Source organism: Pavona decussata, unplaced genomic scaffold (assembly GCF_977016875.1).
Source record: "Pavona decussata unplaced genomic scaffold, jaPavDecu1.1 SCAFFOLD_92, whole genome shotgun sequence".
Lineage (NCBI taxonomy): Eukaryota > Metazoa > Cnidaria > Anthozoa > Scleractinia > Agariciidae > Pavona > Pavona decussata.
In genome coordinates this window covers 1,375,923-1,395,000 of record NW_028145509.1, presented here as the reverse complement: position 1 = coordinate 1,395,000, position 19,078 = coordinate 1,375,923, and the positions used below count along the sequence as shown (strand labels likewise).

The 19,078-nt window shown below is 40.4% G+C and overlaps 1 protein-coding gene across 1 annotated transcript in view; it reads right to left on the bottom strand.

Moving 5' to 3' along the window:
- The window catches only part of LOC146473777 (endothelin-converting enzyme homolog), a 24,195-nt gene extending 6,273 nt beyond the window's left edge, over positions 1-17,922 (bottom strand). The window contains exons 1-15 of the mRNA XM_085117804.1: positions 15,800-17,922; positions 11,976-12,175; positions 11,118-11,375; positions 10,430-10,495; positions 10,147-10,260; positions 9,815-9,904; positions 8,371-8,504; positions 6,977-7,199; positions 5,711-5,809; positions 4,948-5,025; positions 4,065-4,168; positions 3,214-3,272; positions 1,878-1,929; positions 1,363-1,430; positions 1-49 (exon numbers count right to left, since the gene is read on the bottom strand). The exon at positions 1-49 is cut by the window's left edge and continues 76 nt beyond it. Coding sequence (XP_084973930.1) covers positions 1-49; positions 1,363-1,430; positions 1,878-1,929; positions 3,214-3,272; positions 4,065-4,168; positions 4,948-5,025; positions 5,711-5,809; positions 6,977-7,199; positions 8,371-8,504; positions 9,815-9,904; positions 10,147-10,260; positions 10,430-10,495; positions 11,118-11,375; positions 11,976-12,175; positions 15,800-16,121 — 1,916 coding nt within the window. The 5' untranslated portion in view covers positions 16,122-17,922. The remainder of the gene's footprint in view (positions 50-1,362; positions 1,431-1,877; positions 1,930-3,213; positions 3,273-4,064; positions 4,169-4,947; positions 5,026-5,710; positions 5,810-6,976; positions 7,200-8,370; positions 8,505-9,814; positions 9,905-10,146; positions 10,261-10,429; positions 10,496-11,117; positions 11,376-11,975; positions 12,176-15,799) is intronic.
- Between the last annotated feature and the right edge of the window lie 1,156 nt (positions 17,923-19,078).

Sequence of the window (19,078 nt, the reverse complement as noted above, 5' to 3'; positions counted from 1 at the left end):
TTGTTTGACCACCATTTAGCCAGGTTACCGTCTTTGTTAAACAGGCGCCCTAAAAGGAGTACAAAAGGTCACTAGACTGCATGAAGACAATTATGACTCAGGAGAAAAATAACCCTGTGGTGGAGCGGTCAGCGCATCGGACGTCTCAACAACAGTCAGCAAAAACATCGACGGTGGCTCTAGACTTTGCGCGCTTTCCTTTTGTCAGAAATTTCTGGCCAGACCGGTAAATCCGGGAACGGAATGTACCAATTTAATTATCATAGTCCTTCGAATTTTTTAAAAAATAGCTCGTACCATTTTTGAAGTGATTATTTTTCAAGATTTTGCCGCACCATCCCTTCAGAACGACGCATTCGATTTACAGACTGGCGGTCAGTTCTGGCAAACGGAAAGCGCTTTATGTTGATCCCTGGATTGTCGTGAGCTTTCCTTAGACAAGAAATTTGCTTCCTATCGTCCCTCTCTACTGAGCTGCATGAATGCATGCATTGGGCACCAGGCACAAATGCTGGGGTACGTCGCTCTTATATGCGAGATCAAATGTCGAAGTCGTAGGTAGTGGGCAGGTTAGCAATAGACCCACACCTTCTCAAAAATTGTATTTTCACTGGAAGCTAAAATCCTGCAGCTCGATTCTATTTAGGGTTAGAAACACTGTTCTGTTTCTAGTATTTTTGTCCTCACGACCAACCATGTAAGACATTGCAAAAGGTGCATGTCACGCCCAAGATAGACGGACATGCACCCTCTCCCCTCCACGAACCTCAGGGTCGCACCTTGAACAAATGTTGCAAACCTTAGCTTAGTCGCCTTTCCTGGGTTACGGAATCAGATAGAAAGCCTGAACAAAGCCATTATCCTACGCTGTGATTAGCGTAGCACCAAGTTCGCTGTGATCATCCCATATCCAATAAGTACGAGTGAAATAATTGTTTTATTAAAAACAACGAACAAATAATACTATTTCTTACTGATTTAATTTTGCAAGAAAGACCAGAAGATGATTGAATAGCTGCTATTTCTTGAGCATGGTATAATGGGTGATGTCCCATGCCCGTTACGCCAATCAAAACTTTGGATTAACCAATGATTCAGTTTCCAATAATAGGATGCATAGGCATGGTAGGAAGCTATGGTAGGAGGCAATAATTGCAGATTGTTTCATTGGATACCTTCTTATGGTTGAACACACGGTCACAAGCGACTTTTAACACACGCAAATTAGAACAAGTTTTTTTTTCAAAATGCACGCAGTTAAAAAAAAAAATCAGCGATTTTAAATTTTGTGTACCCTCCCACTTATCAACTGAAGATCGCAAACAACAACAGCAACAACGACAACAAAGCAAATTTTCCTACCTGTGTCATCAAAACCATGTGTTATTTCGTGTCCTACAACCGTGCCAATTCCACCGTAGTTAAGAACTCTGAAAATAAATAAATGAATAAATAAATAAATAAAATATATAAATAAATGAAAAGTTGAGAATGATGTATTAATTAATCAGTGAGTGACACAGGCATACTCGGAAAAAGGAAATCCGAGTGCTACCATCAGGAGTGAAACCTAAGACCTTTCCGATTACTAGTTCGGATGCTCTACCACCCAGCTACAGGAGACTCGTGGGAGCTAAGACTATTAAACTAGTTCCATGGGACAAACATCCTGCACACTGCTAGGATTTGAATGCCAATGTGCGGCATTTGCGCAGTGGAATAAATGTTATTGTATATTTCAAGCCTGGTGAATGAATGAGTTTTACTTCAATTTTCTCCTTGGTTGCCACTGACAAAACCAAGCATCAAAACGGAATTTGGCCAACAAACACGAAACAAAAAATAACAACAACAGCCAAATCTTGCGTCACACTTACTTGGGGAATCGTTGATCGTAAAATGGCCTTTGTAGAATACCGGCGGGAAACACTAAAACCAGAGGGAATGAAGCGTAGGAACCAAGATTATTTGAGGTTTATACATTGGGATTAAAATCTGTGGACGAAACCCTTAGGTGTGACCTTTCGCAGAATTGTATTGAGCAATACAATTCTGTGGCACCTTTATAGACCTTTACCTTTTCTCTGTTATGTTTTCTCTTTTATTTAGTGCTTCTAATCATATTTATATAATTATTTATTTGACAGTCTTTATACCGTAGTGTCTTGTATTATTGTCACTGACCATCCTTGTAATTCAGCCTTTTAGGCTGCGAGAGGGATATCAATAAACTATTATTATTATTATTATTATTATTATTATTATTATTATTATTATTATTATTATTATTATTACAAGAGCGGTGCCTACTAATACAGAGGCATATTGCGCAGTTTATGACTATGCGGGAAAAGCAGATCTCAGCAAGAGTTATTGGAATCCAAAAAGAAAATTGGTGGTAATCACGCATTTTTTAGAGTTAATTAACAATAATTCTAAAAAGCGCTAAAATACAAAGCAATGTACGGCATTTTTCCCTAAATTTAAGATTAATTATCTCTGAAAAATGCATCGCTACCCCCAATTTTTGTATGGATACTAAGAGCACTTGTTATGCTGTTTCTCATAGTTTTAAACTGCGCAAATATAGCCCTGTATAAGTAGGCACCACCCATAGGAAACCCGAGTATCTCGAGATGCGCAGAACGTATGCGCAGGAACAAAAGTAGGCACCGTCCTTAATCTACTCTAGCTTTTGAGATTGAAATCATTCAAATGCTATTGAATGGTAATGTAAAAACTCAGGTGACCTGGGTAGGTTTACTGCGTCGATCCAAATCGGGCATTTAAGATATACTGTACTTTCCCAGCAGGTGGGAAATTAGAACCAGATTTTTTGTACGGTCTAGCGGAAATCTTGCGTGGGAATTTCCTGGGCCCGGTTGTTGGAAAGCCGATTAAAACTAATCCGCGATTAGCTCGTTTAAAATGGTTTAAAAGGTCTAAGTCTACGTCAAAACTGAGGGACAAAAATCTTCTGAATCTTTTGAGAGAATCCTTATTGATTAGTAATTCAACTCGAATCAAAGTTCATGCAAGTCAATGATTAGCTCAATTGGGCTTTGATCAACTTTACAGTTTTGAGAAGTTAGGAGATTTTCAAGCAGAGAATTTCACCTTAGTCTTTCAAAAAAAATTATCGGGTTCTTATTTATTCCAAACTGCACTCGAAATCATGTGATTACCTATACAAATAGGACCTGTTGTACCCACCTATTTTGTTATTTTGTGGTGAATAATAAGCGTTTACATTAGAAGGATTCATGGCCCATCTGAAAAAAGAAATGGGGAAGAAAGAGACGTCAGAGAGTCTGCATGGGAGTACTGGATTTTCAGCTATCAGTTAAAATTTTGGCTATTTCGCAGCTACAATTAATTATGCCGGATCTATGTTAACTTTTGTGTTTTTCAGCGGCTTTTAGTATCAAATCGAAGGGTGTTCTTTTCATAAGCCGAACAGTATCGAGTACCGTCCGAACATTTCCGAAAGGTGTTTAGTGGTTTCTATCTTTCTCGAGACTTAACGAACACTGCTTATCGTCGTCTTTCGGTCTTACGACTTCTTAACGTCCAACATCTCTTCTATGACGAAACGTTCAATATAAAAAACGGTTGGCTGTAAAAAGTCATCCATATCCAACAAGTGCGAGTGGAACAACTGTTTAATTAAAAGCGACCAAGAAATACAACAAGACGTTGCTGATTGAATTTTGCAAGAAAGATCAGAGGACGATTTAATGGTCGCTGTTTCTCGGGCGTGCAGCGTATAATAAACAATTTGTCCACCAAATGCGCATTGCATATGAGATGATAGATAGCCAAGTGAACTGGGCGCGTAGTGCCGGGTTGGTTATAATCATCCCACATCCAACATGCAGGAGTGGAAAAATTGTTTTGTTAAAAACAACGAACAACAACTAAAATAAATGAATAAATAAATAAATATTGCTAGACCTTGCAGTCTTCATTTTACAACAAAGCTAAAGACTTGATCGAAGACGGTTTAACGCTACGGCCGCTAATTCTCGTTTGTGAAACAACTCGTAATAAATGCAATACCTTACCTCCCCTTGTCTACAGGTTTTCCTAGCTTGGCGTAGTTTTTCAAATTATAATACGTATAGGATTGGACGCTATTCTTGAAGTACTTGTCCTTTTCTATTTCAAACTGTTGAGCGGACAAAAAGGAACAACAAATGACAAAAAAGTACATGCAAGATACTTGAGTTAACATCGTCATCGTCAATTTAACTACAAAATACTTTAGTGAACCAGAATAAGGTAAAATAAATGTGTTGTTATGTTTTACGCATGGTGAGTAAATGATAGGCGTATTTTTTTCAGTCAGTAACATAGGTATACCGGAAAAAAGAAAATCCGAGTTCTCCTAACAGGGGTCCAACTTATGACCTTCCGATTACTACCTAGTTCTGCACAACTAGTAATCGCAAGGTCATCGGGTTCGAGTCGATCCTGTTTGAGGAACCCGGAGTTTCTTTTTCGAGTATACCTGTGTCATTGACTGAAACTGAATATACCTATCAGAATAAGGTAGTTTTGTTTTAACAATTTTTAAAAATGCATGCATGCGCGAGATCCTAGCCAAATTGAGGAGATGCGTTTTTTGGTGTTTCCATACATTTTCGTTTTTCAAACGTATCATTACATGAAAAATGTACTCAATTTTAACGAATCCAAACCAAGTTTTGTTTTTGTGGTATGCTTTAGCAATAGGACATTTTCACTATGGCGTCATTTTACTACAACTACCAGAATCCTTCTGGTTTTTCTTTTCTCATGCTAATTAGAGCTATTGTTCTTTGCTCTCCACTGGGATTACAAAATTTGCATTTGAAAAGGAAAACGAAATGAGTTCTGGTAGTTGTAGTAAAATGACGCCATCATGAAAATGGCCTATTGTAATATCTTGATCAGAAACGTACTCACCCCTTTGTACATCAACGCTAATGCAGTCTTATTTTTTAAGTAATCTGGATAGCCAATGTTTTCACGGATACCTTTGGCCTAAGGATTAAAGGGGAGATTAAAATAAAATAGCATTAAATTTGAGACATCACATCATTGCTAAAGACGAATTAAAACAATAACAAAAAGAAACGAAACACTAGAACAAACCTTCCAAAAATAAAGATTTTTTCCAAATGTTTAAATTAAAAAAACTCTTTGTGCCTGATACACTCTGTTTTTTTTTTTTATAAAAACCTTTTTTATAAGGACGTCGAGGCTGAGATCAACCAAAATTTTAAGAACGTATTAAGAACATTAAGCAGGTTGAGAGTCGATTAAGAACCTTTTTATTTTGCTGATCTGTGTATAAAATCAAGGTGACAAATGTAAATTGACCAAAATACGTGAGGGCATGTTTTGTATAACATTACTAATGGTGACGCACATCTCGGTTTGTCATAATCACTTTGATATGTTTCCTGGTCACGTCCGCGTTGATTTACTGAAATACATGTAGTGTATATGTAATTTAAGAACTTCTTAAGAACGTTGTCAGCCTCAAATCGCAAAAAAATATAAGAACGTTCAGCCTCAGCTCCAAAATTAGACGTTAGACGTTGTCTAGTGTTATGACTTTGAATTCTACGTGCTACGATTTCTTACAAAGTAACCACATAAATGGGGGGGAGGGGGGGGGGAGGGGGTGAAGAAATTTAAACATTTAAAGACTTGTTGTCCCTACCTTTTCCCGTGCTTTGTCTTTAGTGACGTCATCCATCCATTCCAGTTTATCCAGATTTGTAAGAAACACTTCCATGATATCGTGAATCATTTCTTCCGCCTACAGGATGACAAAATCAATCAATCAATCAATTATTATTGTTATTGTTATTTTTTAAATTTATTTATACAGAAAAACTGGTTTGGCATAGCTAGTTTAAACAGAGTCCTGGTTAAATAGGAAAGAAAAAAAACAACAGAAAATCAATACAAAGTAGCACACTAATTAAATACATAGAGACGCACTATTAATTACATTGTCAGACAATTTGGTGGTCTACCGCCACCTATACACATATAACACGACCAAACCCGAGATTTTAAAACCGTCATAAATCCTCGAATTAGCGCTCGGGACGCTTATATAAAATTTGGCATAAAGCAGGAGCTAGGCGCCAATTCGAGTGGCACGGGGAAGGGGGTTTTTCGTTTTCTAATTGTGATGTAGCCAAGATCAGTTTAATATTAAATTATTCTGAATTGCGGATGATTCTACAACTTAGCGAGTGGTAAATATAATCAACACTACTGTATTCTCAATCTTTGTCAAGCCAATACTCACCGGGGCGTGGTTGTTCAAAAGCCTATTAACGCTTATCCACGATTTAAAGTCAACCGACGTTTTCGTTTCGTTCAATAAAAATGTTTCTCAAGCTAATTTCAAGTTATTGGTAAAGAAAAATGAATAGAAGAGAGACCCTCGCAGTTATGGCGAGTGTAAAAATGGTAAAGAAAAGCCTTAGTCAAAACTGAGGGACGAAAATCTTTTGGAAGAATCTTTATTCATTAGTGTTAATACTCGAATCAAAATTTTAACCAGGATTAGCTTAATCAGGCTTTGAACAACTGGGCCCAGGATTAAACAGAGAATGAGGGGGGGGTGGGGGGGGGCGATTATTTTAAATTTTGGGTAACGAACGGGGCACTTATTTCGGGGGAGGGGGGGGGGGGGCAGGGGGACTCATTTGAGGATTTGTGGTGTTCCCAATACCTTCAAGCTGTTGAAAAGTAGTTTCAGTTTTCAGCTAAGGTGGACACAGAATGATCTGGGGACACAGGAGACACCATTTCAAGTACTTCACTTAAAAGCTCTCTAGGTGGCCAGTAAGCTAGTACAATAACTTTATGGGGCTTTTAGGCGCTACATGCGCCTTGTCATATCAATTAACCAATCTTGTAAAGACATAAACCGTTCAAACAGAGGATGGTAAGCCTGTGGTTTCCTTACCGATTTCTTGCTCTCCCCCTCAAACGCCTCGTCCACAAAAAGTAAACCGAACGGCATCCCAATCGACCCGTACACACGACCCAAGCAGTCTTGCCAGCGCGGGTCCTCGCCAGTGATTCCGGTCACAGATTTTCGGTATTCGTAGAAAGTTTCTCTAAACTTGAGGCTCAAAGAAGGAGCGAAACGACGGACAACATGCCACATCATGTAATTGGCAATTATTCTGCGAGCAGAGCATAAAGAACGCTATTAAGCGACGCAGTTGTTAAATACAATTTAACGATGGATAGAGAGAGTAATTATGTTTTCCAGCGGGGATTGGGAGAAGGGAAAACGCAGAACACTTCGCCGTTAACTAAAAGCGTGAAAAACCGATAACCGAAAACAAAGCTTCGAAGTAGTATTTTTAAAAAACCTTATTTAGCTTGGGCTACTTTCTGAGACAGACAATAGGGAATATTCATACTATTCATGTGGCAAATTAATTGGAATATTCAGATCGTTGTTAGTCGATCCTAAGTAAAATCACTCTCCGTGCTAAGTGCGCGACCCCGTGATCTCAGTGATGTAACAAGAACTGAGCTGTGCTTCTTTCTCCGCTGCCACTATAGGTTCGCCTGTAGTGTAGCTAGTGGTTAGGCACGTCGAAGTCTGCCTTGAATGTAGGAGAACGGGGTTCGAGTCCTCGCCAGTGAACTATATTTTCACATAGTACGTTTAATCTTGCTTTTAAACGTTAACTTACTTCCTGGCCCTGGAAGGGGAGGGGCATATTTGTGCTTTTTTCCCTAACTTGAGAAGGAAAGGCACATTGTGAAATGCCCTACAAGTATGTAACTCTGACATTAAAACAAAGTTGATATTTAGTGTGTCCATGGCAGGTTCCTTTGCGGTTAAAAAATAAATAAATAAATAAATAAATAAAGACACGATGGCATCATATAACATAGAAATGACGCCGTGAGTTCTTCCCATCCGCCATCTTGCCCCTATTCTCCAAAACCTCAGAAAACCGTTCATATTAACAAAACAGGTGTTCAAACCAACAAAGAAAAGCTAAACTTGTGGACCAAAATCGGTTAAAAAAAAATCCAATTTCCAGAATGTTGGCCGTCAAAATATTGTTGCCATGGAATCATCAAGTTACTTGAACAATGAAGTGTCAAGCCTCATTGTTAAGTTAAAGATAGCTTTCAGGAAAAGTCACAAAGTCTAGTGATGGTTGCTGTAAAAATCTGTGCATTCCAAGGGTCAGCGCGGGACTTAGTGCCACCCCATTGCTGAAAAGGGTACGTTGGAAACGAGAAAGATGCTTTAAAATGGACAATTTAAATCAGCCACACTGCATGTAAAGTGCATACAACTCGTTACCAGCATGGAAACCTTTCTGTTACCTTTTGCTCGTTGTGTTATAAATCTTGGACATATTCTTCACGTAATCCAGTGCATATGAGATAACTTTCTCCTCTCCAGTGATTTGATAACCTGTTTCATTGAACATCCGCTTGAGAAAGTCCATCAAATCGATCTGCAAGGCACGAGTGCTAGTCAACCAATATCAGAATGTTATTCCAGTGCTAGTCAACCAATATCAGAATGTTATTCCAGTGCTAGTTAACCAATATCAGGATGTTATTCCAGTGCTAGTCAACCAATATCAGAATGTTATTCCAGTGCTAGTTAACCAATTTCAGAATGTTATTCCAGTGCTAGTCAACCAATATCAGAATGTTATTCCAGTGCTAGTTAACCAATATCAGAATGTTATTCCAGTGCTAGTTAACCAATATCAGAATGTTATTCCAGTGCTAGTTGAGTTCGACGTAGAAAGAACGTACTCCTAATACAGATATGGAGTCGAGATTGTATGGGACAACGAATGAATGGATCTTGGGACGCGTATCTGGCACCCCCCGCAAATTTTGCAGGGGCCGATGACATCATCACCAAATGGGCAAAGGAGAAAGAGCCGGGTGGCATCGAACGCATTCCCTAATCTTTGATTATTACTACAGTTAGCCAATATCGGGATGTTATTCCAGTGCTAGATTTAGAAGTTGGGCAATTGAATATCTACGAGTTCTGACGATCCCACTAATTTTAGAGTCTGTTCGGACATAGTGTTCGTGCACAGAAATGACTCACATTGTATAGTGATTACCTTGTCAACTGATCTGTTATTTATATAAACGCATCTGCCTAGAAATGTCCCACGAATAGTTTATGAACGAGACGTAAAAAAGTGACACAAGAAACAGCAGCCTTCCAATACAGAATCATCGCCAAAAATCTTGGGAAGATTGCTAAGTTTCACCTTGCCTTCACTTTTCTCCCCTACCCCCTCCCCACTGTGCCAATGATGAGTCTTAACTGTGAATCTTTACGCTTTATCCTTCGTGGGGAGCCCAGCATTGAACGGGAGGGGGGGGGGGGAATGCCAAACAAGGGCGTAACAAACGTAAGTAATAAAAATTGCTATACCGGGCTCTTTTTCTAACCTTCTCAACATAAATTGGCGAGGATTGTCGGTTCAACAAAGCATAAGGCAGCTAGGGCAAAATACTGACCGGAGCTGTGGTCGAGCCTAAAAAGCACAACCAGTAATTCACCCAATTCAGTGGAAAGTCTTCAACGAGGAATAAGAACCCTGTAGGATCCCTAGAGGACAACTGAACACCTGCTTCTACTTGCATTTTAACCTAAAAAGTCTATACTAACATCGTCGCAAGGATTATTCACCAAACAAAATGTTTTGTCAGCTGTACACACATAGGTTCATCTAATAGTGTTTACTTTAGAAAAAATATTTGCAAAAAGATTCACCCCCAAAAAGCTTACCGTTAGGCCAGATGATTTTATATAATCGTTTAGTGTCATCTTCTTGTAGAGTGCATTTAAATCTCGACGCTTTTCTCTTGGAATGAAGTTCTGAAATTGAACCCGCAATTGCAAGCAATAAGTATACAACGAATTGATCTCCGTGGGATTAGTGACAGAGGGATAATGCTCAGACACTGAAACCAGTGAATAATGAACAGGGAAAATGTTCTGGGAAAAATGAAAAACCAGTGAACAGGGAAAATGTTTAGTGAAACCGCGGTACTGCTCGTGGGACCAGTGAACAAGGAAACATTCTTTAAAAGTGCTCAAAACCTTGAAGCATGGCTTACCTTTGCTAAAGTTGCTTCAAAGTCATAAATTTCCATCATCATTGCCTCCGTGTTTGGCCCCCCGCCAAGGAGCTTGGCAAGATCGACCATAAGCTTTTTGTACCCTTTGCGGACCTGCAAGAAAAGCCTATATGAGTTGTTTCTTTTACTGCTACCTATAATTATCTCTGTCCCTGTCGTTGCGTCATACGAGCCGGCCTCTAGGTAACACACGCACAACAAGGCAAAAAAAAAAAAAACGTAATCCGGCCAAACGTTTGTGCTTTTGGTCAGTGCTTCCTACCTTTCTGTGGTACGAAGTGTTCTTGTGATAGGCTTCGGGAGAAATACCAATCCCGGACTGGTCAAGCTGTAGATAAACAAACGACAATTAACATACACAAAGAAAGTTATCAGTAGTGAGTGGAGGGGGAATTGGGCGGAAATCCGGGAGAAAAGAGGGTGGGAGGTATACGGGAAACCAGAGAAGAAAGCCCGGGGGATACCGGCATTTTAAAAGTAGCAGAAGAGGAGAGAAACTGGAAAACGTTCGCAATATTGTGCAACAGTGTGTGATCTTAAAGGTTATAAGGGTTGAAAACCACGGGAGGAGGGAGGTAGGGGGAAGTTCAGACCCCTGTTTTCCTCCCCCTCCTCCAGGCCCCGCCACTCCACGTATTAGGCTATTCTCCGATCGTATAGTCGGGTGGACAAAAATTATTCTTTATTTACTAATTACGCTACACTTTTCTAGCTAAAAATGACAAATAAAACGAGGTTTTTTTATTTACTGGGGAGATTTTTCCCGCTTACAACCACGGGGAACCCCATATTTTTACCTTTTACTTCGATTCCCGGTAACCACGTGACTTCCGGCTGCTTTTGTACGAGGCCCATTCAAATGAAATCTCTTTGTGAGAACGTGCCGGTAGTAAAGTTTATTCCTAGAAATTTTAAAACATTGTTTGAGAGTGAAACGGGTAAACTCTTACCACTATGATGTTTTTGGTAGAATCCTTAAGATCAGCGGAGACGTACATGTTGAACAGCGGTGCTACTGAGAGGTATTTTTGAATTTTTACGAATGTGTCCATAAAGTCCCATGATTTCTCCGTCCAGTTTCCATCGGTAACGTTCCAGGAACCGTATTCCTTGATCAAGTCCAGCAACGGAGTCGCATCCAGTTCCTCAATTGTTTTCTCGTCCATGCAAGAATCAAACATGTCGAAAGCTTTCATGACAGCTTCGTTCTGGAGAGGCGAAGAGAACGCAAAATTCATTTAATGGCACCGCGAAAAGGATGGTGGGGGATAGGAGGAGTGAGGATTGGGGAAAACGGATTTGCAAAAAGAAAATGTCTTCACTCTATCGTTCCATTCATCTAGCTTTCACACGTAATTTGTTATTGGTGATTCTCGTGTACAATCTGTGCCTCTGGATGTGTACAAGAAGGAGTCGCTCACAATCACTTTGACGTCATGAGAAAAAATCTAGACAAAAAAACTCACACTTTTAACACGCGAGGTCGAGCTGTTCTTTTAAGCCGAAGTTTGTTTTACATTCTCAGGGGGGGGGGGGGGGGGCATTCTTGTTGCCGTCGTTGACACAGCTGATTAAGGTCTGAGGACCAGAGAGCAAAATTCTATTTAAATTCTGGGCAACCCCCCTCTTCCCCCCCCCCCCCCCCCCCACCGCCACTTTTTTTTCTGTGCCCCACCTTTGTCACATCTACTGGAATTGAACTACTAGCTCTTATAAAGTATATAAATTTTCTCAACCCCCCCCCCCCCCTTATTTTTATACTAAAGCCCCACCTACCATTGCTATGGAGAAGAAAGGAAGGCACTTACGTCTTTATACTTTGCTCTGGCTTCATCGTTGTCAAGAACTAAGTTCTTCATTATCTTGTCGTTTCTGTCAAAAAGAACACTAAATTGGCTCCACATCGTCTTACTGTCGGGAATAAAATTCTCTCTAATCCACGATCCACACGCATACTCGTAAAAGTCTTCGCAAGGATCCGCGCTTGAGTTCATTGCCTTCAGTATGTCTACAAAATAATAAGAGGAAAGACATTTCTGTGTTAATACTTCAATTATCCTGGGTACCAAAAGTTCAATTGCGTCTTTTCATGCTTCTGAAAGTTTCGCTGTAATTGTCAGCGGTCGTCCGTTTCCTCCCCCTCCTCCGCGCCAAAAAAAAAAATTATAAAAGATGCAAACTAACAAGGAAACCGAGGAGGGGTAAGAGAGAAAAAGGTAAAATTCCTTCTTCCCGCGTCAGCGCTTCTCGCGGCTTGCTCGATCTACCTTGCGGTACAATAATGACGGGAAAAACGTGACAATTCGTAGTCTAGCGATTGGTCCAAAATGGACTCGCAAGAGCAGCGAAGTTGTGATTCTTCACTGGCCTGTAAAATTGCCAAAAGAATCACTGGTCTCTTACAAGCGTTCGTCCTCCGCAACGCGGACAAAAAGCACGAAATAATCCACAGTCAAACGGGAGGAGGGCTGAGAGAACACATCTAACCGTCAAAAGGGGAAGGGAATAGGGAGGGGCGGGTAAGTGGGGGAGAGTGTTAGGGTCTGTATATATCCCACTGACCGTACCATTTACCCCACCGTTTCCGCTGCCCCGTTCCCTCTCTTAACGGCTAAGCGCCTTTGTGCATATTGTTTGTTGGGAAGAATTATGCAATATTGCTAAATTTCCAGCTTCCAGCACCTCCTCACGCTTTCCCCCCTCTTCTCTTTCGGTTCCCGCCCACTTTACTTCCGGATCCACTCGACCCGTTCCCCTAGCCCTCTACTAAAGTAGACCGGGAAGAAACAGAGAGTTTGGTCTGAGCCCGGTAGCCGGGACGAACTTTGTCTTCTGTTCATATGGGAAATTTAATCCCGGTTACCGAGATGAAAAATGTCCAAAAGGTCCAAAATACCCGTGGACCCGCGTTCCGACTTATAAGGCGCCTGTTATCAATCTTAGTAGTCTTGAGCATCTGGGACGCCACGGGCATCTATCAAGAGTCCCTTGTTTCCCTAGTGACATTTTCTTACTTCCCGGGTCAAATTGAACAAGTATCTTCCTTTACGAAATGAGGAGCTTAATAGGCTATATCCGAGTTGCTTTGAACCTCATCATGACAGCGAGGCTAAGTGCAAAGTTTCTATTATGAAAACTAGTTTTCCTTCATACGCAAACAAAACTAATTTTCATATGAAAAGCTTTGCACTTAACCTCGCTTTGATAACGAGGTTCACAGCAACTCGGAAATGGCCAATTGCGTCAATAAAGAGAAGACAAGACGGTCGCAGAGTGAAACGATCGCATCGGAAGTCAACGCTTTCGCAGTTTAAGGTCCCTATCTACCTTGGCGTTTCAGAATTCCTGAATCAGCAGAGGAAGCCCTCATGCAATTTTAATACGAACAAGACACGAACAAAGTTGTTTACTTCTCTTGTTGTCCGGGTCTTTTCGTCAGACGTGGCCATTTTGTTAATTTATATGTAGCGACGCCACAGCAAATGGTCGCTATACTAAGCCTAGAAGTAAACATTAAAGTTAATAAATAAAGCGCTGGAATGCTCCGCGCTTATCAGTTCCTACTTAGCTTTTTGAAAGCGCTGCGTAGTTTGTAATATTTTATCAACTTTCTTATCTGGAAATGAGCTATTTGCGTGCGCGATATAAATATTGAGCATCTTTTCCTAGCAAGAACATTAACCTAAATTTCAAAATCAGCAGCGCAAACGTAGTTCGAATTCTAAGCTATCAGTTAGAGGGTAGGGCGCAATGCTATAATTCTGTAAATTGTTCATCTTGATATTTAGCATCAGTCCTCAAATCCATGCATTAGTCAATTAGGGTCATGATATGTGACCCAACACCCCTTAGGATTTTTTAAAAAGACGAAAAGGAGAATTGGTGTATTTATGTAGAATTAAAGCTGGTTAAAAATTCAAATTTAAGGTTGCAAATTAATAGATGAGCAGCAAAACAGCCTGCTAACTCGAACCTGAAGTGCTGTCGTGTGTCAATTTTTTCAAGTTGCAATCCACGGCCAAACAAAATTAATTAAAAGTCGTTTCTGTGCACTTGTACATGTAGTAGGGTGACTAGTATTCACAAAACTCTACCATCAAGTGGAAGAAAGATCCTCGCAGTTTGTACGCAACTTAAGCAGTTGCCAAAAGAAAGCCTAAAAAATAAAATCAGGCTTGAACGGGATTCGAACCCATGACCTCTGCGATGCCGGTGCAGTGCTCTACCAACTGAGCTATCAAGCCAACTGGGAGCTGGTCATGCATATTGTGAGTTCGTAATATACCCGTGAAGGGTATATTAAATAAGGATTCCATTGAAACAAATGCGTTTTTTAGCTATTCATAGTGACACTAAAAATAGTTGACACTGCCCTTTTAAGCCTAATTAATAGATGGACACCAAAACAGCCTGCTGAGAACATGGAGTGCTGTCGTGTGGTGCATGGTGGACTGTCTGGTGCATAGTGTTGTGTAAGCAAAATAGATTATATAAAAGAACGTTGTTGGGGCACTTCTCTGGCTATTGCAACAAATTTAGCCAACATTTCATGGCGATCTACTAACACTCTCAAGTACTCAGATTTTTTATATTAATTTTGCAGCTTGGTAAGTGCCCTCATAGAGTGACCACAGCAAAAAAGCGGAAGTCTAAATTTTATTTTCAATGAAAACATGTTGTCTTTCGCTTTGAATCCACTCTTTCTTAATAGCTGAGAACTTAACAAAATGTAAATGCATTCAACCGAAACTTCACAACATCATGCAAGGGTGTTTTTAGATTCTACGATCACTTTCGCCTTAGGGTGAAGAGTTTGTTGTGAAGAGTTTGGCCTCTTTCCAGTACATTTTCAGCCTCAACATTCCGATCTTTTTTTCCCGACCTCAGATTTACCAGCTATGTCAGTTATTAGTTAGAAAAGAGAACTAGTCGATCATTCTATCTCCCACTTTGCTTAAATCGTTGAAAATAAAAAGATAGTCAAGACTACTTCCTATTAAATCATGCAGCTATTGCAGAAGTCAACTGGCAGTCAAAAAGCTGGTTGCCTTGGGTTATCGACTAGCGCAATCTACAAAGGGAGATATTTTATCTATCTAAGTCGACTGCACTTTTATTCTACATTTGATAGAACTAAATGCACCTCATTTACATACTTCTGATCTAGCATGTCAACAGCGTCTAAAATCAAAACAGTGTTTACAATTGAATTAAAAATGCATGAACGAATAACGCGGCTTCTAGGATTCTTATAGAAATCCTATCAAATCAGTTGGTTCCTTTTTTGGGGGTAGAACGGCGCGAAATACTGATATAGTATCTCGTTGGAACTGCTCGCTGATATTTATGAAATTTCAAATTGTAATTGTTCGCACTGCGGAATCCTTTGTCAATAAGTACTACATATGAACAAATGTTACTTAGCCTTGTGTACGGAAGGGCACTTTGACGTACAATGTAGAAATTAATAAAGTCGGATGTGTTATCCATCAAAATCAAACAAGACAAAAGCCGGTGTTTAATTTTGGACATAAGAAGACCTTAAATATAAAACACAACGTTAGCAGTGGAACCAGATCATCAGACTACAGTGAACTATATGACAAGCCATGTTGGCACTGAATTAGCTTACCAGCTGATATAATGATGGACGCTTTTGATGGCTTGGATTGTTCCCGTTTTCCCTTCCCCGCTTTGGCCGCAAACAACACGATGAAAACTATCAAGAGAATGATGAGCAAAATGATTCCTGCGATCATCAATTTCTCACGCTTTGACAACCCAGACGACGAAGAACGCAAAGGCTTTTCGCTCGTTGGTTGAAGTTCGCTGTCTTCGAAATATGTTGACCTGTGAACTGATCGCACAATGATCGGCGATTCGTCACCAGCTTGCTTCTTGTGAAGATAGTTAGAGTTGAGGAGATCATCGTGATCAACTGTTGGTTGATACATAACTTTGAGCGACGCGGTCCGTGTACAACTGTTGCTGCAGTACTCCAAGCGAAGATAATTAATGCACACTTGGGATAGTATTTTTCCAGCAAGTACGTATTATTTTCCTGTGATTTAACAGCTCAAATCAACCGCTCCAGAGCAAAACTATCTACCCAACGAAGACTGAATTTGCAGTTGAAAAACACAGCAGCAGCCAGCAAATGTGCAAGCCCGATTTTAGTTGTATGCAAATTTTTTTACCAGGGTAGCGATTTAATACAAAGGAAATTAGTACCTAGGGATATGAATTAGAGCCTGCGAATCCTAATAGCCACAAAACGGCTTAGGGTTGAATAGATGCTAAGAAGACCGACAAGGGCCAAATCTTGTGGATATTAATCAGTTGGCTTGCGTGGTTGCACAAGCAAAAAACCATTAAGTGTCGTGACCGCGAAAACATCCGGCACGTCATAGACGATCAAAAACTTAGCAATCAGATACACGATGTTGAACATTGCGTTCAGTAATGTAGTTCAGATTATCTTTGATATTCCCTTTTTTTTCCTTGCTTCTCACAGACAAAGCTTCATTTTCATGTAAATTTTGTACAACGCATACCGTGTGAATTTTGATGCTTTAAAGTATATTTGCGTACACAACTGTTTTAAAAATAATGGCCGTTATTTACCAGAGATCAGACATAATTCGTCCGGAACAAAAATTTATAAGGGAACAATCTTTACTTAGTACGTCTGGTTAATAGGCGTCTCGAAGTTCGTAACAAAACACAAACTAACTTGGATAGAGCTAGAGCGAGTCAAAAGTAATTTCACTTTTGCTTTGGTTTTGTATTACTACGGTCCGTGATTGGTTAACAAAATTCGCGCCACTTTCTCAACCAATGAGAATCCAAACCAAAGCCAATCGCGTTTTGGCCGCACGCGCCAGTTAATTACATGTTTTGCTTCGAATTCTAATTGGCTCGTTGTGTTGTTTACATCTGCGATTGGCCAGAATAGTTACTTTGGTTTTGGTTTTGCGACACTCAATTGGAAACCACTCAATCATCGTTCAAGACGCACTAAAGCGCAGCTTGTTGTGTCTACGTCTACGAGACGCAGGATGGGGAATGGAGAACTGGGCCGGGAACAGGAAATTGGAAATAAAAAAATGGAAACTGAGAGATCATGACTAGTGAATAAGATTTAGAGAACATTAAGGTCAGAATTGACAGCGAGATGACAGTTTTATTGGGTGTCGATAAAATTCAATTTCCCTCCATGTTTCCCAATGCTCGTGGGTCGGCAACGTAGATTGCAACTTTCGCAAAATGCAAGGATCTTACCTTGCCTTGTAGTCTTGGAAGCGAAACCACGAGGAACGCCGGGTACGAAACAGACGAAACGAGCGATGCCCAGCGTGCGCGTTTCGTACCGTTCCTCGTGGTTTCGCAAGGATCTTACCTTGTAGTTTTGGAAGCGAGACCACCAGGAACGGTACGAAACGGTACCGAAAGGTACCGTTCCTCGTGGTCTCGCGAGGATCTTACCTTGCCCTGTAGTTTTTGAAGTGAAACGATTTCTCGCGCTTAGGAACACGCACAACGACTCGCCTGCTGAAACTTGTTTCGCAGCGCCGTTGCGTACAAGTTTCAGCTAAAAGTTTCAACGTGTAACGGCGGCTTTAGCCAACAAGGCCGTATGTCGAGCAGGATAATTTATTTTTTACTATTCAACGCACTATTAAAAAAAGACAGTTTTCAGATTACAGAAAAGCTGGGAACGATCTTTATTTTGCCATTTTCTTCCTGGCACACAAAATTACGTACACGTATATCGCAGGATTTCTGTTGTGTACGGACGACGAATACAGTCGAGTGCACCATGACGATATATTTGGGCAATGTTACAATGCGAATCATAATATAACAATAGAGTTGATGTTCGCGGGCGGAAATATGTCTTTGGCCCGACTCAGACTCATTTTAGCCATCATTTTAGTTTACCAAGTGACCACCAGACAACAGTTCAGTGTAAATTAACGGACGTTCTCTAAAGGCTGGTTTCCATATGATCGCAGATCGCAATAAGGTCTGCGATCATATGGAAACCAGCCTTAAAGCCCGCCGCACACGTGAGGAAAGAGCTGAGCAAAATGCCTCACGAGGCAGATAGCTCAGCCGTTTCCTCTCGTGTGCGGTGAAGTTTTGGTGAGAATTTCGCCTCGCGAGGCGAAATGTCAAATATCAAACATGTTGGATATTTGAGATTTCGCCTCGCGAGGCGAAATTCTCACCAAAACTTCACCGCACACGAGAGGAAACGGCTGAGCTATCTGCCTCGCGAGGCATTTTGCTCAGCTCTTTCCTCACGTGTGCGGCGGGCTTAAAGCGCAAACTTAAGAATTTTCTCCAGTACAGTGAATTAAGCATAGGTCGATTACTTTTGTTGTGCGATTACTTTTATTCTTACTGAGCATGACTAGTTATCCTGGTTAAAGCTGTCTTTCAAGACCAAATATAAATCGGTCAACTACTATAATTTTGATCATCGCACGAGTAGTACTTTTTTGTAATATAAGTAAGTAAGGGGGGGGGGGGGTCTCCTAGATAAGCCTAGAAAAGCTTCTGAGACTTCCTGCTCAATATTGTATTAGTGTAGGTTATAAAATGGTGGCGTCAATGAAATTAGGAAAAATAATAATTTCACGTGCGTTTTGTCAAAATTCTGATACCCTCCCTAGCTTGGGAAATTGTTAGAATTTTGACAAAACCGATGTGAAGCATATATACCATTTGATTGCCTTTTAATGCCATGGGCAACAAATTTCGCTCACCATTGTGAGTTTTCAGGGACTTGTTTCTTGGATCTATCTAAAAACGTTGCCATAACAATTTTGCAATTTCACATGTGAACTGATATAAATTAACGCTGACATTTCGCGCCAAAATTAAGGAGCAGTTTGTCACCCGACCA